Below are 23874 nucleotides of genomic sequence, written 5' to 3' on the forward strand. Positions count from 1 at the left end.
CTCGAACCGGGGAACCAATCAGGTCACCAAGACCCGGGTCGACCCGGCTGGTCCGAGCCGGTTTGTAAAACACTGGTAAAAAGTAATTTCAATTTAAACAAAACAACAAACATTTCAATCTGTATTTAGAAATCACATGCATTATTCTATTTTCCAATTTATTTTTGAAATTGGATCTATGAATAATTTATCAAACCTAGTTTTGCATTGCATGGAAAGTATTGTGTAAAGAACCAATTCACCCAAAAGCTTAAGTTGATAGGTGAGGCTACATTAATGGTTTTATATATTTCGTACACGTCGCGAGAGCCCATTGGGATTGAAAAGTGGATGATGCATCAGGCCCAGCCTAACTGTGCTAAGAAATTCCACAAAGAGAATGGGGGGCGGCGAGAATCGAACCCATGACACGAGGCTCAGATACCATGTAAAGAAGAAATTCAACCCAAAAGCCATGTATCAGAGCTCTCGATCTTGAGGGCTCTGCTTCCGCAACTGTCGCCTTTAGAGCGGAATCCTATTTGTAAGCCTCTCTCTGCCACTAGCCGCCACCGAAAAAAATTTCAGAGGACCTTTTGGACCAAGAGGACCACTATTTGACTCTGTTTTTCCAGATCTATCAATCATCAGACGTTTCCAACAGTGGGTCTATGATCTCGTAATAAAAATCGGATCTTTTTGGCCACTCGTGCCTCTTTTGATCAGATCTGATTTTCTTGTTGTCCCTTGCTGCCCGTCACAACTGGAAAAAAAAATAACGGGCTTGATCACCTTAGAAGCACAGGGAGATAGATACAAAGGCGGCTAGGACTCGGTATTTGGGGAATGAGGGTTCTTCATTGCATTGGCCTTTTTATGTGCTCATGTGGGCAGCATGCGCTAAGGCCTTGGTGAGATGCCTTCCTTCATCAATTGAGGTTACCTTAACACCTTCCTCCATTGATGGATGATGGGGGTTAACTATCAAATGGGACTGATTCAAAAAGATCCGATTTTTATGACGAGATCAAAGACCCACTGCCGGAAACGTCTGTAGATTGATAGATCTGGAAAAACATAGTTAAATAGTGGTCCTATTGGTCCAAAAGGTTCCCGAAAAAATTTTCCAGTACCGACTAGTGGCTGAGAGAGGCTAACAAATAGGATTCCGCTCTAAAAGTGGCAGTTAGGGAAGCATAGCCCTCAAGATCGAGAGCTCTGATACCAACTTGAAAAGTAGGATTGTATTATGTGAAAATTGTTAATTACAAATGTACAAGAGCTCTCTATTTATAAAGACTCAATGACCTAATGGGCTAAGCCCAAAGAAGATTCTAGAATGAAAAATAAATAAAAATAAATAATTACAATACAATTATTTACAACACATTGTGAATTTCAAAACTAGTTTTCAAAAGTGTATATTATTTTAACATTATTTTTAATAACAATATCAAAAGTGTATATTATCCCCTCATGTCATGGGGTAGGTTTGAGTTTGTGGCACTCTGGATGTGGCTGTTTCGGGGAGTTTCAAGGTCTGTTTGAATTCTTTTTTCAAAAACAATTTTTAAATTTTCAAAATAAAAAACAATAAAATTTGTTTGATAATATCTGTTTTGCAAAAATAGTTCTAAAAATTATATCTATTTTTTTAGTTTTTAAAATCAAATTTAGAGAACATATTTTAGTTGTTTCTATTTTGTGTTTTGACTTTTAATTTTCAAAACAAAAACACATAAAACATTCATATCATTGAATGATCTACAAAACAATTTTAAGAACAAAAAAAGCAGAACGCAATCAAACAAGCCCTCCATTTCTGAGATGCAAATAGATTCTTTTGGTTTCTCTATTTTGGAAATTGGAGCATAACTTATCTTACCCTGATTGTACTTTTTCTTTCTCCTCTCTAATGAAATTTCTTATTTTATCCTAAACTACTATATATGAGAGTTCTAAAAGTATTAATGATAACCCCAATGGCACATAGGATGATAAGAACCTTAAAAATAAATTCTTAAAAAAGAAAAACATACACTGATCTCCTTTTTGGTAAGGGGGGCAAATGCTGTATCATCTTTCACACCAGCAATAATGTAAAGCCGCACTCTCTGCTGTCCAAAAATAACTTCAAGGAATTCGTCCTTGTTAAGAAGTTTTGAAACATCAAAACCAGTTTCTTCCATGACCTGCATTTTCCACAAACAAAAACAAGTAAAGAAAAGCTACGGACGACTCCAAGTAAGACATAAATTAGCCAATTCATATTACTTATAGTTTCTTCAATCTATATCAATTTTCTTATGAAAGGTTAACGATACAACACCAGTCCTAAAATCCTAAAAGAGTATTATAGGAAGCATCATAGCATATTTCCATCTCTCAAGGCTGACTCGGCAAATTAGTTAATTAGTAGAGAATATTCTAGAAGTGGGTATGGATAATAAATAGAGAGGAATGTGAAGTATGAGGGGATCTGGAAAGTATATTGGCATTGGACTCTTGGGAGAGAGTGAGGCCTCTCCAATTGTCTCACATTATCTTTTTCTTGTATTTCACTTCATTTCCATTTTTAGTATTGTAGTCTGAACGTTGCTATTGTTAAAAGTTGATGTTGTTACTGTCTCTGAGTCTTTTACTATTTCTTAGTCTGTTACTGTCTCTATATTGTACTCCAGATTCATAGATATATCAATATTTCAGATTCGTATTTCAATTTTCCAGAGTTCTTTTATGTGCTAATTTTACTTGTTGAGTGGTCTGTATCAATTTGGTATCCGAGCTATCGGATCCGGTAGCTTTGAACCACGCTGATGACCAAAAAAAAAAATATCAAAGTGATTTCAAGATGATTCCAGTGTTTGATGGAGTGGAAGCATATGGATGGCAAATCCAAATGGAGCAATACTTCAAGGTGAAAGGAACTCCAGAATCGAAGAAAATTTCAGAAGCTGCGAAGGGACTGAAAGGATATGATCGCATTTGGTACCTGTTCTGGAGGGGGTCGAATTTGAAGGCAAGTTGGTGGGATTTCTCAAAGGTGATGCTAAAGGAATTTCAACCGAAATTCAATCCAGATTTATATCTTTGCGAAGAAGAAGAGATGGAACATCCTAGTTCATAAACGAAAATGAATAGAAACTTTGTAGAAGCGACGAAGAAGACATCGAAACTAGAAAATGGAAAAGTTGAAGTGGAAAGGCAACCACCAGCGATGCTTGTGGACCAAACGCCTGCGCCAGAAGCATCAGATCCACTTGCCCCTGAGAAGGAGGGTTCTGTGCAAGAAGGAAGAAGACGTCTCTCCCCCAGAAAATTGGGTCATCGGAGAGCTTAATAAAATTGGGCCAAGTTGCTAACATAATGAATCAAGCCCAAAGTACTTTCACTGGGTTACCAAAGCGTTTCAGGGAATCATTATCCCTCAACTTCCATTATGCTCAGTCAGCTGTAGATTCATTAGTGAGGGGAGCTAGAAGATGAAACAAGTTGTTAACCCGGCCTATTTTCTGATCCCGACCCAATCCAAAGGTAAGAGACCTTGTTTTTTTGTTTTAAATACAAATTGGGCTTATAGGCCCACAAACCAATTAAACCTCCTTTTATTTATAACAAAGGGGACCAATTTAGATACAACCCACATGCAACCTTCCAAACTTAGATCGAAACCCGACCCGACAGACTTAAGGTCTGGACATTTTAACCCACAAATAGTTGGGAACCTTAATCAGAATTATGATGCTAGAAATAATGGGGTTGGAGGCGGTGACTTGCGTTCATCCAAGGCAGAGCACCAAGGAGTTATTCAAAAATTCAGATCGACTTCGTTAGAGGTAGTTCGACACAACAGGGAAGAGTTCGTCGCAAATGGTGTGGGTTTCGCCAATTTTTCCGAGTTTGTCTTTTCTCGTCACTAAGAGATGAAGATGTAAATGAAAGATGGTTGAACTACTTCAACAAGCTGTTTAATGGGGATGGAGATACAAGCGAGGTGGACTTGGAGGACGCGTATGATGATATGAATAGAAGATTTGTTCGCAGAATTAATACACATGAAGTTAAGGAGGCTTTAAAGAGGATGAAGACTAATAAAGCCTTGGGGCCTGATGGTGTCCCTATTGAAGTGTGAAGAGGCCTGGGGGAGTTGGCAATAAAATGGTTGACCAATCTTTTCAATAAGATTCTCCAGACAAATAAGATGTCTGATGCATGGAAGAAAAGTATGACTGTGCCTATCTACAAAAAAAAGGGAGATATACAGAATTGTTCAAACTATAGAGGCATTAAGCTAATGAGCCATACTATGAAGTTGTGGGAGAGGGTTATTGAACATCGCTTGAGGAGAGATACCAAGGTTTCTGTAAATCAATTTGGATTTATGCCAGGAAGATGTACCATGGAAGCCATTCTCTTGATGCGACAACTAATGAAAAGATACCGAGAAAAGAATAAGGACTTGCATATGGTGTTCATCGACCTTGAGAAAGCATACGATAAGGTTCCAAGGAATGTTTTATGGTGGGTTTTGGAGAAGAAAAAGGTTCCATCAAAGTATGTAAAGGCAATCAAGGATATGTATGATGGAGCTACTACATGTGTAAAAGCTTGTAACGGAACATCAAGTTATTTTCCTATCGCGGTAGGTGTACACCAAGGGTCGGTTCTAAGTCCTTATCTCTTTGCCTTAGTTATGGATGAACTAACAAAAGATATTCAAAAAGAAGTGCCATGGTGTATGCTTTTTGCAGACGATATTGTGCTTATTGATAAGAGCAAGGAGGGTGTTAATAGAAAACTTGAATTGTGGAGAAGCACTTTGGAATCCAAAGGATTCACATTAAGTCGAAGCAAGACTGAGTATCTGAAGTGTGAGTTTTCTCTGGTACGAGATGGGGACCAAGAGCCCGTGCATTTAAGTGGTCAAGAGGTACCCAAAAAAGATGTTTTTAAATACTTGGGCTCCATATTACAAAAAGGTGGAGAGATTGATGAGGATGTAAATCACAGAATCAGAGCAGGGTGGATGAAATGGCGCAGTGCATCTGGGTTTTTGTGTGACCGCAAAATCCCTCTTAAGTTAAAAGGAAAATTCTATAAAACGGCAGTAAGACCGGCGATGCTATATGGCGCGGAATGCTGGCCAGCACATAGGCAACATGAGCATAAGATGGGAGTCGCAGAGATGAGGATGTTAAGGTGGATGTGTGGTTACACAAGGATGGATAAGATAAGAAATGAAGATATTCGACGAAAGGTCGGAGTAGCACCAGTAGCCGAGAAGATGAGAGAAGATAGATTGAGGTGGTTTGGGCACGTGATGAGAAGGCCCCTGGATGCTCCTGTAAGAACAGAAGTTTGTTACCAAGAGCTCAACACAAAAAGAGGCAGAGGTAGGCCGAAACTTACTTGAGGGAAGGTGGTAAAACAAGATTTAATGGAGTGGGATATAGATTGGCGGACGGTTTGTCTTAGAACGGAATGGAGAAAAGCTATAAATATGGTGGAGGATGGTCCTTTTTTAGTCTTTTTCCCCTTCATCTCCCCCACTTCTTCTTGTCCCTTTCTTTTTTACTTTTATTTTATTTATATATACATATATATATACATATATATTTTATTTTATTTTATTTTTTATTTTATTTTTTTATTTTTTTATTTTTTTTTTTAAATTTTATTTTTTCAAGTGTTTTGTATCTTTCATGTGGGTTCATCTACCACCAACCCCAATTAATTTGGGATAAAGGTGATGTTGATGTTGATGTTGATGATGTCTCTTCTCGTCACTCTAGGACGGTGGACATCTATGAAGCACCGATACTGACACGGCATTTTCGATACGTTCTCGATACGGAATGTCGATACGTTACATTAAAAATACTAATATTTCGATACGTTCTGATACCTCTTAGTATTAAATAATATTTTTAATATATAAAGTGTATTTCACATTAATAAAATATAATAAAAGAAAAATCACAAGCACAAATAATAGCTTATCCATAAAATCATAATAAATGGACAAAAAACAGCATTTACAATCATAATCATATTAAAAAAAAAAGACATAATCAGGCCAATGAAAAGCTCAAAATAAAAATATTGAAAAATTAACAAAAATTAAAAAGCTCAAAATAATAAAAATATGGACAATAATAAAAACATATTTGTTGTGGACAATTAAAAGCTCAAATTAACAGCTCAAAATAAAAATAAAAATTAACAGAAGCAAAAATAATTACAGCTCATATATAAAAAAAATACTAAATCATAAAATTAGTAATGCTCTCTTTTTTAATGCTTTTTTTTATAGACTGGTACATTGTGAATGCTCTTTTTTTTTATAACAACATGGATGCACGATAAAAAAGAAAAAAAAAATGAGGTTAAAGAAAAGACAAACCGACAGTCACAGACGCAACTAGAGAGAGAGGTAGACGCAGAGGAGAGCAAAGAGACTGAAAGAGACCCAACCGCGTCGAGGAGAGGGAGAAGTGAGTCGGCCCTTGCCAGAGATCAGAGATGGCAGACGGCAGACGCACGAGGAGAGGAAGAAGTGAGTCGGCCGGCAGATGGCAGTGAGCACTTAGCGATTTTAGAACAGAGATGGCGGAGGTGACTAGGTGAGTATAGAACTAAGTGAGTCACACTTCGATTCAGGGTTTTTTTTGCCAAAAATCTTCAGTTAGAAAACACACTTCAGTTTTTTAAAATTTACAAACATGGCATTTGACAGTATCGATTTTGTTGACTCATTCGATATGTGAAAATGAGTGTCGCCAACGTATTCGTCTGGGACGCGTATCGGATATGTAAAAAAAAAAATTTAGCCGTATCGGTGCTTCATAGGTGGACATCAGCACCACCAAACCAAATAGCTTGGTTTCGAACCACCTTGGATCATGGCTAATAGTCGAATTTGAGAGCATCGGAGCAGGGACATCTTGGGGCTGTCTTGAAGCATGGAGCGAGCCTGGAAACTCTGGAGGTAGTTAGGTATCATATCGAGGAATGTCATTGGCCCTTTGATGTTGAAGAAAGAGAACAGTTTTGGAAGGGGCATTTGTTCATTGTAAAGGAATTCAAGAACACCATTTTGGGTCGATGGCCTAAAACTAGAGTGAAATTCATGGGATTTTACAGGGAATATGCTTCTGACATCTTGGAACAAAGTAATAATAGGTTTTGCATAGTTAATGAAGATAAACAAGGTATTTTATATGTTGGATATTCTGATTTTTTGGGAATGGAAGGCACACAAGAACATTCATTGCCTAGTTATGTGAACCAGTGGCAAAGTATGTTTGGAACAGGGCATTTTTCTATTATCATTAATGTCGTTCATCAACTTGATGAGGCTGTTTTGTCTGCTACGAGAAATCTGATAATCAGAGCTCATATTACTAGTTTCAAACGGGTAGATAAGGGTTCAAGTGCTGAAGCGGAATGGGACCCAGGTGGGCGCTCTTATGTGTGAGAAATCCATTGGCATATATCTTTCACACGGTGGGATCCAGGTGGGGGAGGTTACATAGCCTCATGCATTAGCTGGCCACTACATTTCAAGCAATGGGACCCCGAAAAATGATCATCACCTTGAGGACAAGGTGATTGTTAGGGGGGGTATTGATACAACACCAGTCCTAAAAGAGTATTCTAGGAAGCATTATAGCATATTCCCATCTCTCAAGGCTGACTCAGCAAATTAGTTAGTTAGTAGAAAATATTCTAGAAGTGGGTATGGATAATAAATAGAGAGAAATGTGAAGTATGAGGGGATCTGGAAAGTATATTGGCATTGGACTCTTGGGAGAGAGTGAGGCCTCTCCAATTGTCTTACATTATCTTTTTCTTGTATTTCATTTCATTTCCCTTTTTAGTATTGTAGTCTGAACGTTGCTATTGTTAAAAGTTGATGTTGTTACTGTCTCTGAGTCTTTTACTATTTCTTAGTCTGTTACTGTCTCTATATTGTACTCCAGATTCATAGATATATCAATATGTATTTCAATATTCCAGAGTTCTTTTATGTGATAATTTTACTTGTTGAGTGGTCTGTATCAGTAACTATCTTGCCTGGACCTGTAGTCCAAATGCACATGGAAAGAGTCATTTACAACAAGAGACTGAGAAAGCAATAACTCCAAAGAAGTATGCTTACTTCTCTAATGGCACATGCATGATCTTCTTCGTCTTTGCTCTTTTTGCCACGCGGAAAGCTCCAACTTGAGCCCTTCCATCCCTTCACTAGCAAGCACTGTCAACAGCATATGCATAGAAGTAAATATGGCACAACTTACCAATAAGTAATTGATAGATATATTTTCAGTCCCAAGAAACTGCAGTGGAAAATTACTTGCTTGAACTAGAAAAAGGTTACAGCTTTAAATTGCAAGTTACGAACTAAATAAACTTAAATGTCTTTTTTGTATGAATTATAAAATTATTATGTTCTTCTTAGAGACACAAAGTAAAAGTTTCACCTCATAATTGAAATACTTTACTTCCCTCCTATTGAGAGACATTAGGGTTTCAAGGAAAACAGAGAAAAGGATCTGTGGAGAAGAAAACAACATTTCTCTTACATAATTCTCATACCTAATTGAACCCTAATTATCTATCGATACTAATATTACAACTACAAAAAAGACACAAGTAGCCTTTACTTCCTATACTAAAACCTCTAATCCCTAGATGTTGCTCTACATAGTATCATTTTCATCTTCACTAATAGTTTTAAGAATTTGGAATTTCACAACTACTCAATCATTTCAAGCTTATCCTAGTTATTCCACATTTTAATTGGTGTGAAGTCAAGTATTGTTCTTCAGCACCATTAAAGTATGAACTACATTAAAGAAACTGGGGCTAGAGGGTGAAAATCATGATTCATGATGCCAGGTTGTATTATTCAATGATTTAACTGGAAACTGATTCTTGATGAGATTGAGATGTTAACTAGCCTTTTCTTAAAAGTTTAAATTGCACTTCAATATTATCGTATCAGTTGAGAGGATCTTCTGTGGAGTTCCATAGGCCATATCTAATATCATTACACCTAGAATTTCTTCACATAATTATGTTTTTAATTATTTTTCCTCGAAAACAACTGTTTACATCCAATATACAAAGTTTCAAGAACAACACCCCCCCTGCTGGGACATCTTTGACATTATTCACCAGTTATTTTAGAAACTATCATGGACCAACTTTCCTAAAATCTTAAGCAGTTAGGGGAAGGCTTATGAATGGCTTTATTGTATCTAATATGTCCCCTAAAGCAAGAGCCAAATAAAGCATGGACAGCACAAGAAGAATAGAGACATTCTTGACCACTCAGTCATAGAGGATTTAATAGCATGCGATGGACCAAATCTCCCAGAGGCTTTAGATGTTAGGTGAAGGCTTATGAATGTGGCCTTACTGTATCTCTCACTAAAAGAAATAATATTATCCTATTTTTTACAAGAAGCTCACCAAGTTGAGTAATGAAAAGCATACATAACCAAGTCACATATTGACTGCATGTATAACATATGTGATAAAGGGATACTTCATCTTCCATATTTAGAAGGTCCTTAATTATTTAGCTGCCATTGGATTTAGATAAGGTTAACTTAAGGCAATCATCCTTAATCAGCACTCTTTGACAAAAGTATTAAAAATTTACGTTAGATATTGTCTCTAATTACTTGAATAGCCATTAACTAACAATTTTCATCTTCCTAATAGCCAACAATGGAACATAAAAAATATTTAGAAATTCATAAAACAGATTTTAATCATGTGCATCATGCACAATGATTACAGTATTAGATAACCAATCACCAAAACAAAGTGAAAAATATGCAATAACAAAAGAGGACACATTAATTCAGGGCCATATTTATACCAAGGAGAAGGTAAACCCCCGGGCACTAGAAAACAAGGTAAGCAAATCAACTTATCTTACTGCAGAAATGCAATACTGCTGTGAGCCTTATTCTTAACTTACCCTTTCATAAGTTTCATCAAGAATTATTGCCCCAGTTACCGGAACTCGAACCTTGTAAGAAGTGAAGTCCTTAAAAATATCATCTATGTGGGCCACATAAGGTTTCAAAACATCACAGCTGTTGAACACTGCTAAATATTAAGGGAAACAGCATCTAATTATAAGATGATGTGGATATAGAAAATAAGAGAATAAAAATAAACCGCCATAATGACTAGCCTTTTTCAATGTAAATCCTAGACAACTATGCCTTAAAATGTCTAAACAGTAAATCATAACAGAGATAGTCTTCCTTGCCTGGTCAAAGGATGTAATTGGAAAACATGGTTCCATTATTAATATGCATTAATATTTTATATCATGGTCAATATGTATGTGTCAGTGCACAAGCAAGCACGCGAGAATGGCTAAGCAAAGCAAGCATGTGAGAAGGGCTAGGCATAAACCCAATCCTAACTGATGAACTCCAAAGCAACAATGTATTGGATTTTATGAAGAAAAATTGGGGCAGAGGGAATTCCAGATGCAGATGGGTGCTGCATACAACTTTTTGTGTCATACCATACAGAGATGATTTCAACGACAGTTTTCTTTCAAAGTTAAGAAAACATGTAGTTTCCAACTTTTGACATGAAAAGAAGATAACAATAAATATGCAGATTTCCTCAAAACTAGAATGGGACACTGTTATGTTTGGTTCAATGCTAAAATTCTCGAGGAAACTAAAAGCAAGAAATATAGATTCCCCATTTACCAAGATTTGGTACATATATTACAAGAGATGGCATGAGAGAAGAATAAAACACGTGAATCTGGACCAGCAACCAAAATGTTTAACAAATTAAAGATCTCGAAAAATCTTGAGTGAGGAATAAATATCTATGGACGACCAAAGTCCTCTGCTCACATTCTTTCATTACAACTCCATGTTAGTTTTACTTGTTTAATGAAAAGAAGGACAGAATTGCCGACAAATTATTATAGTAAAACAGGAATAAGAGTGAAAAACTTATATTCTGTTATTTTAAACATTAAGGATAAAAAAAAACAGATGTAATAAGGATACATAAAGAAGTAAACTCCTTCAGATTGAATGACTTCAGAGATGGATTATTTTCTACAGAATTATCTTCATAAAACCAATGTGCATACTCCACAAGAAACAAGATCCTTTCAAATGATTGAAGGTCTTCCTTTGGAACGTTTAGCACAAATCGGCTGCAATATAAACAACATAACATGGACATTAATGAGAAAAACAAAATAAACATAGGAAGACAAAATTATACTCACAAATCCAGGGAAGAAAGTCAATGGAAATCAGTGTGAGTGTTACGGAATTGGAAGACAGAATATACAACAGCAAATGATTAAACTATATTACAGTATATGTATGTCAAAGCATTTCAACAAATCTCTTAACTGTTATTTACAAACAAAAATATATAAATAAATAAATAAATAAGATAAAATAAATTGAATGATTATATTGGAAAAGTATACTACCCTGTTCTTATAGTGAGTAATCCATAATTAGGCAGTTACAAAACAAAACCTTTTACAGTTCTACTGATAAATATTCAGCAGAACTTTCCCTGTCAAAAATTGCATAGCGGTACAGCATGTAATAATAATTCTCCCTATTCTGCAGCAGAAAAAAAAACTTCAGTCTACTCCTTGAAGCTTAACTTACCATCGTAGTCATATTGTTACAACCCAAAATGACATCGGCAGAAATAGCCCAAATCTTTCCAAAAATTCATAACCACACATTTAGCAGAAAATTAAAACAATTCAAGAGTATGAAAAATATTTGTAACAAAAAAATCCAAAAAGCTCCGAACTTTCAATACCCATTGTCCTCCAATTTCAGGAAAATCAAAGAAAGTACCGAGAAATTCGAAACCAGAAAAAAAAAATCACAGACCTGCAGAGATCATCAAGGAGTTCTTGAGGTGGAAGACCGGTCTTAGACGAAGCACTCGAAGAACGGTGATGATTGGACATGGCTTCCCAGCGTCGATTCTCAAACCCTAGAACCAAAAAATATTAAAAATAAAAATCTCATAATGAAGAAGCTTCTTCAATAATTTCTTTCACTTTCTCGTTAAATTGTCTTACGAATTCAGCACCCAGAAACCGTATTATGTCGTCACCCGAACCGTTCTCAATTTCAGTTACTCAATTATCTTTACCTGCAATATAGAAACCCTATTTATTTTATTTTTTTAGAGACAGTATATTTTGATTTTGATATATAGGCTTTTTGACCCTTATATTCTTTGTTAATTAAAAAATAATTACTTTATCCCCTTTTTAATACTATATATCTATTTATCCTTATTTAATCGATTAAAAAAACATTTAATCAATTAAGTTGTGAAATTATCATCACCTTCTAGCATCTTGGTTTTTTTCTTTCTGCAAGTAGAAACGGCAACGGCTCTCCTCCTGCTACGTGGCACCATAGTAGGAGTAACTGGTACATTTGCATGTGTGTTCTCTTCTTAAACTTCCCTTGGATTCAAAAGCTTTTATATCCTAGAATCGGAACATCATGTGCAACAACTTTTATATCTTCTCATCCAACCCAATGGTTTTTTAATCAATTACTTAATCATCGCCTTCTTCGATTTTCATTTCATCAAAACCCAGAACACCTTGTTTTTTGTTCAGATCTATCTTTTCTCCTCAATCATGGAAGGAGCTCCAAACGCTCTACAAGAAGAACCATATTCCTGCTAACATCACTTGTGTGGCCGTGGCTGAAGCTCTCACCCGCTCTTCCCCAAGTAAAAAAAGATCCTTTGATTCTCCCCATAATTCTGTCTTTTCGAATCCAAAGAAAGGAGTAGTTGGAGAAGAGAACATAGATGCAAAATGTACCAGTTACTCCTGCTATGGTGCCACGTTACCACATAGCACGAGGAGGGCCCTGCAATTTCTACTCGCAAAAGAAAAAAAGCGATACACTGAAAGCATATTATAATATTTTTTTTATTTTACACTTAATCGATTAAACGTATTTTGTAATCGATTAAACAAGGGTACATAAGTGTATAATATTGAAACAAAGGCACGTAAGTGTATAGTATTGAAATGGGGGCAAAGTTGTTATTTTTTAATTAATAAGGGGTAAAATGATTAAAAAGCCTCGATATGTACCGTATTATTTAAAAGTAAGAAGACATCTTAAATTAACTTTAAGATTATTTTTGGTTGGAAGATTATTTTTGGAGACCCAGAAAAATGGGAATAGGATTATAAGAAATCCATGATTGGTAGCCCATTTTGAAAAAAATTATTGGGAAAGTGATTTTCTCGGGATTCTGTTTTGTATGTATTTTCTCAATCAAAATATTATCAAAAAGGTGGTATTTTTTATTTCCTAGGTGATGGGAGAATCTCTCAAATATTTTTGGACCAAAATGTCCTTTCTCTCTCTTTTTGCTCTCTGCCCCTTCTTAGAAAATATGGGTTAATCACCCCACACACAACACATAATCCTTATTAGAAAATCAACCAATTTTGTTCTCATTCCTCCGATTTAGCCTGCATCACCGTCGAGTCCCCAAAACAAAAACCCAATTGTCTTGGTAGGGTCAATCCATTAAAAAAAAAAAAGTTCAATTCTCCTCAAATGTCACCATCTTAGAAAACACATATTGTAATTTTTAATTTTTTTTCAAAAGTTTGTTATAAATAATTTATTGGTTATCCATGTCTGTTATATAACCGTTATGACTATTGGAGACGTTTTAGCTGTTGGAAACCTTATGGCATGTTAGAGATATTATGACCGTTGGAGAATAATTTTAGTTATTGTAACTTTCATGTTTCCCGAGTCTATAAATATAAATAGTATGACAATACAACCAGAATACAATTCCCTATCTCTCTTATCTCTCTATTTATAACACCTCGCAATTCTAAATTATATATTAAAATATTAAACATGAGTTAAAGGGAAAGATTAGTAAAAATCCTGAAAATTAGGTCAAATACAAAGGAAGGGTAAAACGGTAATTAGCCAGCACGCAACCCTAGGAAGATAAAAATTGAGTTGAAGGTCTCAGATGATAAAAATAATCCTGGAAATGGATTCAGAACGAAAAATTGAGTTGTTAGACAAGTTTCAGAAAATTCAGTGAATAGTGCTTTTATCAGGTAAAAATACAGCGGTACAGTTGCACCGTAAAGTGTGCCGATTGAGTTTTGAGCTCTAGGTTTTGAATACAAGTTATAAATGGTTTGTAGAACTAGGGAATATGAATTATGATGAAATTTGATGGAAATAAGTAAGTTTGGGGAAGTGTGCCAACGGCGCGCGCAACAGCTTAAAACAGCATTTTCTCCGAACGACCGAAAAACTCCGGATTCATCTGATCAAGGGTAATTAAAGGACAATAGTTAATGTTAAAAATTAGAGTTTCTAAATAGGTTGTGAATTTACGGACGTTTAGTGGATTAAACGAGAGTTAAATCAGTTTGAAAACGCGTGATGTGGCGGTGGGACCCACCCCCACTTTAGTCACTTGAGACACCTAAGATTGTACTATTCATTCATCTCCCTTCTCTCACCAAAAACTCGTGCCAGCCACCCCCCCTTGGACCATCTTCATTTGAATTTTCTTTTCCCTCTAACTCACACAAAACTCCATCAAATCCATTGATCCTTAACGTGAAATCCATTGGAAATCACCTCCTAAACCCATTAGTGGTACCATTGAACCTTGAAAGCCACTAGAAATTGAGATATTCCCTCCCCAAGGCCGCGGCTCAAAGTGGTAGATTTGTGTTCATGGAGTTGTTAGATGCTCCAATGGTTTAGTATGTCTAGGAGGAGCCTTGTGTCAAGCTTTTGAGTAAGTTTCTTCGTCATTTTAACGATTTAATCTTTGGATTTAATTCATGAACCCTAAAGGGGGTTTTGTTGATTTGTGTTGTTAGAGAGCTCAAATGGAAAATGTTTGTACATGAATGTGTCTTAGAATAATGTGTAGTAGCTAAAAATGCAATACAAAATATTGGTGAGAAATATGATTTTTAACTTAGAAAAATTTGATGGTGTCATGACTTTGTGTTTGAGATTATTGTTAGGATTGTGTAATGGGATTGTGGTATGGTTGTATGATGATATAATGGGATTGTATGAGATGTGGAGTAGTTGAAATTGATTGAAATTTCTTGGAGTACACCATTGTTGAATTCGGCCATTTGGGGAAAAGAAAGGAAATGATGTTGTTGAAATTACTTGGATGATGTGTTATGTGTTAAATGGTAATTAGATGGGTTGTGCGATAGTTGGAAGGTTGGAGAACCAATGGAAAAATAAATGATGTGTTGAGAGGTGTCATGGAACCTAGAGCAAAATATTAGGCAAAAACGACGTTTAAATGACGAAAAATGAAAAGTGGCACTTGATATTGCCTTTTGGTAACCTAAGGATGCCTAAGAAAATGAGAAAGAAAATTTAGAAAAATAAAATGTAAAATAACACTATGTAGGCCGAACATACCTTGTGTGGGGGGTGAAATTTGACGTTTTCATATTTTGATAGATTTGCCGTGTATTGATGATTCATACATGGTTGTTGTAGGTTGTCGTACGTTGATTTGAACCCCGAACCGTGAGTTCGGAGGATTGCCCTTGGTCCCGGACCAAGTGGGGTTGAGGTGAGTTGTAATATCCCAGAAAAATAATAGTAATTTATAATACAATAAATTAATAATAGTAATAAATTATAAATTAGTAATAATAATAATGGGTGATAAATTGTTATTATTTGATTGATCATTATGCTTTAATGTTTGATTATTTGATTGGTAATGTTTGATTGGATTAAGATGAGTCAACAAACATAAATTGTTTAGATATGATGACTCAACAAACATAAATTGTTTAGATATGATGACTTAACAAACATAAATTGTTTAGATATGATGACTCAACAAACATAAATTGTTTAGATATGATGAGTCAGCATTGAGTCAGTAATGTATAAGCCCTAAACTTCAACTATAAATAGAGACCTAGCCTAACCAAACCAATTCACTCTCCTCTACTACTCTCTTTCTCTTCTCACTCCAAAAAGTTTATTTTAATTATTTTCAATCTTTATATTTTTTTATCAACCGGTTCTCTGCCCCAAATTACTCTTTTCTTCTAAAAGTTAGCGAAAACGGAGACCAGGTAATCCTAATCCCCAGGTATTTTTAGATTATATTTATTTTATGTGAAATTTGGTATGTGTAATCCTAATCCTTAGAAGTCTTAGGTTAATTTTATATGAATTTTGATAGGATAATTATGATCCTAAATATATATCATAGTTACACTTCGTTGCAAATTTCTTTTGATTTCTGTGCAATTCTTTAATTGAATTCGAATTATACTTATCGTTGCTTTTATACATGATATAGTTCACAAAACAAAAACAAACAAAAAAATCTCCTTTCTCGATCTTTGTGCGTCACTTTCAATTGAATTAGATGTATGTTCACCATCTACCATCTGAATCGTTTCTTTCAAGTTACATATATTGCAATTCTACTTTTCGATTTACGTGATGAACATATTTCAAATACATTAGTTATATGAATTTAGTTTCAATTGTTTTTTTTTATATTCTGTGCTTTACTTTATAAATTGAGGCACTAATATATATATATGTTTTGGTAAATTGGAAATTAATTGTTTGCTGCAGAAAATAGATATTACATATATTTGAAATAAATTGGGAAATTTTGTTATGTCTGTATTAAAAAAATAATAATAATAATAGTGGGAGGATAGCTTTGGGATGGTACCTCCCAAAGTGATGAACACAATTTTTGGGCTTTATGCCTCCGATGTGAAACTGATGTGAAAAAGATTATATCCGTTCTTCCCAAAGTGGTGTCTGGCAGGGTTTCCCGGGATACTAGTAGCAACTTTGGGAAGAGTTGTGCACACTAGGAAGATGTGAATTGATTATGGCCAAAGTGATTTGTTTGTGACTGGCAGGGTTTCCCGGGTCACAGGGTAGACTGGCAGGGTTCCCCGGGTCTACCATGGTTCTCTTCCCACTAAATAGACTAAATGGATTAAATAAATATTAATATAATTAATAACAAGTTGACATTTGATTCAAATTTTTGAGTTATATTATTTTATTGGATTATCATGAGTTACATTCTTTTTGTTTATTTTTTTATTTATTTATTTTTGTATATCAGATTTGGATTACCAGCTTTGTTGACTTTTGTGTTTGTTTAACTGCAATGATCCTTCACGGGGGAGCAGATTTTCAGTGAAGCATGTTGCAAAGGATGGGGCTAGCTGTGGGCAGCGAGGATCACGACTCGGATATTATATTTCTAGCTAGTTTCTAAGTTTAGAAATTTTATGAGATTTAAATAAATGCATAAGACATATTTCCTTTATTTAAACTTTAGTCTTTGGTTTTATTTTTAATGTAATAAATTTAGCCTTGCACTTGTCCATAGTACAAGTGCGGCGTAACACTTTCCAAATTTGATTATTTTGAACTTCCGCTGTTATTTACAAAAATTATTGAAATTATTTATGCTATTATCAATTGTTAGAATTTGGGGTGTTACATGAGTAATTGGAACCATGCTTGTATAATTGGTAACTTGCTTGTGTTTGTATGAATTTTAAGTAATTGGGAATGTCCTCTGTGTAGGCATTTCTGTTGTATATTCGTATATCTCACCCCGTCTTGAGGGCATTATTTCAGGTGGTGCTAGTGGAGCAGGAGCGGTGGGCAAGAAGCCCGTAGGATGAGTCGCTGGAGGATTTTCTATTTTGCATTTTGATGGCCATTGGGCCTAGGCTAGACTTAGGACATGAACATTGCATATGTATTTAGGAGGAGATTCATTGTCATACTTGTTCATGTCATTTTGCCTAAGTCTAGTTGTATATGTCATTTTTAAGGTTATGTTTTATGTTGTAATTGAAGGTTATGAATTTGTAAGTTGTAATATGCAATTGAAATGTTGTAATTTGTACATGGGTACTTGATGTAATATGATGAAAGGGCAATAGGCCTATTTTAGGATTATTATTATGTATATGTTTGGAAATGTATGCAAATGGACCTTGGTGATTGAAATGTGTCAAGTATTGATAAAGTAAGGGATGTGATATGATTAAGCTATTTAATATAAATTGTGAAGGGTTGTAAGAGCCCCAAGGCATTGCTGGTTCTTGTGTGTGCTACCCTATGATTATTAGGTACATTTTGAGGTCTTAGATCACTTTACAAATTTGGGGATTTTTGTAAAAACAAAGAAAACTATAGCGAAATTTCTAGAAATTGGCATAATTTAGGCGAACTTTGGGAGAGCATATCTCCCTCCACAGAGGTCCGATAGGGACGTTCCATACGCTGTTTTGAAGGTTGAAATGTCCTCTATCTTGTGGTAAAATTTGGTAAAAATCTGGGTTGGACGTCGGCCTGTAGAAGGTAGAGAACACAGACTGCCCATTTGCTTGCTGCACACATATGGCTGGCCATATGATGGCCATTAAGTCAGAATATTTGATTATGTTAAGACATAATCTCATGAGGATGAAAAAGGAAGGTTGTTTAGAATTTTGAATTAAAACAACACCACCTTTTTCTTCCTTGATTGTGCGCCACTTTAAGGAAGATTTTTGGAGAAAAAAAAAATCTGAATTATTTCCCTTGATTGTGCGCCACTTTAAGGAAGATTTTTGGAGAAAAATATGAATTTATAAAAGCTTTTTCTCTCATCCTCTTGAGTGCTAACTTTGGTGGAGTTCTTCCTTAGGTTTTTCAGAAAAATACCCAGCCAATTCTCCTTTATTCCATGCGCCACTTTTGTGATATTTTACGCTGAAAATATCACTCTTCTAAACACATTCACCTAGCCTCCTTCTTCACCTATTGAGCGCATAGCAAGCCTCTTCGTGGTGGTCAATTGGTGGCTTTCAAGAAAGTGTTCTTGCATCTTGACGTGGGTGGTGTGGATCAACGTTAGAGGGTTTGAACCCTTCAAACCTGATACTGACCTCCTTGGTGGTTTAGAATCACAAACAAAGGTAACATCATTCTGTCTTAAAGCAAGAGTCTTTATTGCATGTGTGTTTCCGCAAGAAATTTTTTTGTTTTTCCTTCTCACATGTTTCGACCTTCAAGGCCAGTTACTTTCAGTGTTGCATAGCTATCTGTGAACTGTTTATGATTAATGTATATGTGATTCCTCAGTGTGGGTCTGATCAGCTCATTGCTTTGTGTTACATGTACAGATATCATGAGTAGGGCACGAGGTCGCCGTGGAACTCGAGGTGCAGGTCGTCTAGCAGCACCTGATCCTATTACTGTCGTTCTTAATGCTCTGCAGGAAGAGACTGCTGCGAATAGAAATATGACCGAGACCCTGATGAAGAATAATAAGAATATGATGCATGCCTTCATGAATGAGATCAGGGCAGATAGGTTCGAAACAAAAGGGATGATTCTCCTCCACATACGGCTACGGAGACTCATACTCGTACGCCATCTGTTACTCCTCATCAGGAGGGGAGTGGGGCTAGTTGTCATTCTGAGGAGGCTAGTCGCCACACTACTGATCCTACTTATATCCCAGAGCCTTCTGTGGATCCTTCTGTTGTTGCTCAGTCTTCTGGGGTTGCTGGGCAGGTATTTGTTGGTACCGATGAGCAAAGGCTCATTTCTTTTAGAAACATAAACTGCCAGCATTTCAGGGGTCAAGGGACCCGAAGGTAGTGACTACCTGGTTGATGGGTATGGAGAAAATATTTCAAGTTATAGGGTGCCAGGATCCCCAGAGATTACTTTATTCTGTTTATATGCTTGAGGGGGATGCCCACGAGTGGTGGTACAATACATATCACCCTTTTACTATTCAGGGAGAAGAAATTACTTGGGCATTATTTGAAAGGCTATTTCATGAAGAGTACTTTCGCAGGGATGTGCAGGAAGCCAAGCAGGGCGAGTTTGAGAAATTGGTATAGGGTACCACGACTGTTGATGCCTATGTGGCGAAGTTTAATGAATTAGTGAAGTTTGCAAATTACGGGGGTGTGCTGCCGACTCCTGAGTTTTTATATGCTAAGTTTCAGAGAGGTCTGAATGAGAAAATTGCTAAGAGGATGTCTAATACTGCTGTGAGAAATTTTGTTGATCTAGTGACCTAGTGCAAAATGGGTTGAAAGTGTTTATAACAGATATCCGAAGTCTAGTTCTGCAAGGACATCTGGTCCTTCTGGTAATAATAACAGAGGTGGCTACCACCAGAATAATAATAGAGGTAGGGGGTTGCAGGTAAGGCAACCTCCAGGTCAGTTCAAGAGGGGTGGTGGTCAGAGAAGTGGGTTTGATTACAGGAATTCTAATCCTTGATGTGATAAGTGTAAGAGGTTTCATCAGGGCCCGTGTACTGCGACTCCGAATTCTTGCTTTAAATGTGGTAAGGTTGGGCATTTTGCCAAAGATTGTTACAGTAATACTGGGCAGGCTGTGAATTTGCAGGCCTTGCCATCTGCTCCTACCGTTGGACGGGTTTATACTACAAATGCGCAGCAAACAGAGAAGGCACCTAATCTGGTTAAAGGTACAATTTTTATCTCAAATTTTGATTTGTCTGTTTTATTTGATTCGGGAGTGACGCATTCGTTCGTGGCTAAATATGTTGCAAAAGGATTGGGTTTAAGAGTATCACAGATGATTCCCCTTATGCGTATTACTACTGCTACAGGAGAGGTTAATGATTCCTCCTTTATTTGTAAAGAGGTTGAGTTTGTCTACGAAGGCAGGGGTTACACTATTGATTTGATTATCTTGCCCATGGCCTCTGTTAATTTGATTTTGGGAATGGATTGGTTGTCTCAAAACTGCGCAATGATTGATTGTTGCGGGAAGAGGTTGATACTAGCACACGTGAGGCCCTCGGTGGGTCCGTCACCTTTTCTGTTTATGTGCCAAGCTGTTAAAGCCATGAAGGCTGGGGATCAGGGTTATATTTTCTTGGGTGGATTGGTGGGTGGTAAGGAGGTTGAGATTTCTACTATTCCGGTGGTTAATGAGTTTGTGGATGTATTCCCTGATAAGATACTGGAATTTCCACTTGAGAGAGAGATTGAGTTCTCGATTGAATTGTTACCTGGTGTGGGGCCTATTTCTTTGGCTCCATACCGGATGTCGCCGCTGGAGTTGGCTGAGTTGAAGAAACATATTGAGGAGCTGTCTGCAAAGGATTTTATCAGACCGAGTGTGTCTCCTTGGGGAGCACCAGTAATATTTGTGAAAAAGAAGGATGGAAGCATGAGATTATGTACTGACTACCGGCAGTTGAATAAGGTTACAATTAAGAACAGGTACCCATTGCCGCGTATTGATGATTTACTGGATCAGTTGAGGGGTGCCTGCATATTTTCTAAGATTGATCTCCGGTTCGGATACCATCAGATTCGGATTAAGCCGGAGGATGTGCCTAAAATGGCATTTCGTTCTAGATACAGACACTATGAGTATCAGGTGATTCCTTTTGGGCTTACTAATGCCCCGACGGTGTTCATAGGCTATATGAATTGTATTTTTAAACCGTATTTGAATCATTTTGTAATTGTGTTCATCGATGATAATTTTATTTATTCTAAGAGTGAGGAGAAGCATACTGAGCATCTGAGGACTGTGTTGCAGATATTAAAGGATAAAAAGTTTTATGCGAAGCCGTCTAAGTGTGAATTATGGTTTTTTGAGGTGCAATTTCTGGGTTATGTTATTTCTGCTAGGGGTATTGTGGTGGATCCAAATAAAATTGATGTTGTAATTGACTGGGAACGACCGAAGACTGTGACTGAGATCCGGAGCTTTCTGGGTCTTGCTGGGTATTATCGTAGATTTATAGAGGAGTTTTCAACAATGGTACTGCCGTTGACCCGATTGACACGAAAGGATACTCCTTTTGTATGGACCCAGGAGTGTGAGAGATGTTTTCTGGATCTTAAAGAGAAATTGACTACTGCTCCTATGTTGACCCTCCCCGATCAGGAAGGTGAGTTTGAATTTTACTGTGATGCTTCCAAGAAAGGTTTGGGGTGTGTGTTGTTGCAAGAGAGAAGAGTGGTTGCTTATGCTTCGAGGCAGTTGAAGCCTCATGAGGAAAATTATCCGACACAAGATTTGGAGCTTGCTGCTATTGTATTTGCCTTGAAAATCTGGAGGCATTTTCTGTATGGGATGAAATTTGCTGTGTTCAGTGATCACAAAATTTTGAAGTATTTGTTTGATCAGAAAGAGCTGAACATGAGACAACAGAGGTGGGTTGAATTTCTAAAAGATTATGACTTTGAGCTGAAATACCATCCGGGTAAAGCTAATGTGGTAGAGGATGCATTGAGTAGGAAGTCTGTCAGCGTTTCCCAGCTAATGTTGTGGGTCAATGAAGTGATTGAACAATTTCGTGATTTGAAATTAACGGATGTCATTATAGGTAGTATGGATGAATTTAGATGTTTACGGGTTGAAAATGGATTACATGAGAAGATTAAAGAAACGCAGGTACGGAACGACAGTGTTAAGTATTTGAAAGGGCAGAGTGGAATATCTTTGAATGAACATGTGTTATTATTGTATCAGGGGAGGATTGTTGTGCCCAAAGAGTTAGCAGAGGAGGTAATGATTGAGGCTCATAAGGGTCAGTATGTTGTTCACCCAGGTGCCACAAAAATGTACCAAGATCTAAAAACTAAGTTCTGGTGGCCTGGGATGAAGAAGGATATTGCTGAGTATGTGTCAACGTGCTTAATTTGTCAGAAAGTCAAGATAGAACATCAGAAACCTGCTGGGCTACTTCAGCCGTTGGATATACCAGAGTGGAAATGGGAGAGCATCTCTATGGATTTCGTTGTTGGTTTGCCTCGGACTCAGGCTGGTCACAATTCAATTTGGGTTATTGTGGACAGACTTACGAAGTCTGCACATTTTCTGCCAGTGCGAGTGGATTTCTCTACGGAAAAACTAGCTAAGTTATATGTAAAGGAGATTGTAAGGCTCCATGGGATACCGGTTAGCATTGTTAGTGATCGGGACTCAAAATTCACTTCTCGTTTTAGGGGAGCCTTGCAGCAGGCTTTTGGCACTCAGCTTAGGCTGAGCACTGCGTATAATCCGCAGACTGATGGTCAGACTCTGAGGACCATGCCCATTGAGGGTGACGGTAGGAAGTGTGTGTAAGTAATGTAGAATAACATATCATGCATTTAGTATGTATGTGGGTACATAGGATGTACCGAGTCTCTGGCCAGTAGACAGTTTGCCTTCGGGCGTTACGGACTTCCACTGGATAGTCTCCGAGAGGGAGTTCCAGTTGACCTAGGGTCGTGGTGTGTGATCCGGATAGGAGCACACTAGGAAGTCTCGGGTGTATATGGATGGAGGTGCCTTGGTTGGATTTTCTAGGAACACGCCTTGGTTGATACCCTTAGGCTTATATGCCGAGCCATTAGGCAGGACGTGGCGTGGTATTGGCATCGACCATTCCAGCTTCGTCGTATTTTGTATCCCTATGTTGTTCCCCGGCTCCTCTAAATCCCTTGCTTTATCCCATTTTCAAGATGTTATTTTATGTTACTTATATGCATCGAATTGAGCCAATGGGCAGAGTTTTCTCTGGATATTTTCAAGATGTTATTTTATGTTACTTATATGCATCATAATTAATGTTAACAATACCGGTGTACAACGGACTGTTACACTATCCTTCTTCTAATTCTTAGTAATTTTACAACACGTTATCAGCACGAGGCCAGAGCTATGGTCGCAGTTGTAGCTAGAGTCACAGTCGAGAGCACGAGGCCAGAGCTATGGTCGCAGTTGTAGCCAGAGTCACAGTCGAGATCACATT

General features: G+C 36.9%; 1 protein-coding gene across 1 annotated transcript in view; it reads right to left on the reverse strand.

Moving 5' to 3' along the window:
- LOC133300538 (mRNA-decapping enzyme subunit 2) overlaps positions 1 to 12185 on the reverse strand; it is a 44071-nt gene extending 31886 nt beyond the window's left edge. The window contains exons 1-6 of the mRNA XM_061500098.1: positions 12095 to 12185; positions 11901 to 12006; positions 11040 to 11191; positions 9974 to 10101; positions 8141 to 8236; positions 2019 to 2171 (exon numbers count right to left, since the gene is read on the reverse strand). Of these exons, the coding sequence (XP_061356082.1) occupies positions 2019 to 2171; positions 8141 to 8236; positions 9974 to 10101; positions 11040 to 11191; positions 11901 to 11980 (609 nt within the window). The 5' untranslated portion in view covers positions 11981 to 12006; positions 12095 to 12185. The remainder of the gene's footprint in view (positions 1 to 2018; positions 2172 to 8140; positions 8237 to 9973; positions 10102 to 11039; positions 11192 to 11900; positions 12007 to 12094) is intronic.
- Between the last annotated feature and the right edge of the window lie 11689 nt (positions 12186 to 23874).

Source organism: Gastrolobium bilobum, unplaced genomic scaffold (assembly GCF_033153095.1).
Source record: "Gastrolobium bilobum isolate Gb01-03AN ecotype WA unplaced genomic scaffold, APGP_CSIRO_Gbil_v1 utg3986, whole genome shotgun sequence".
NCBI classification, from domain to species: domain Eukaryota; kingdom Viridiplantae; phylum Streptophyta; class Magnoliopsida; order Fabales; family Fabaceae; genus Gastrolobium; species Gastrolobium bilobum.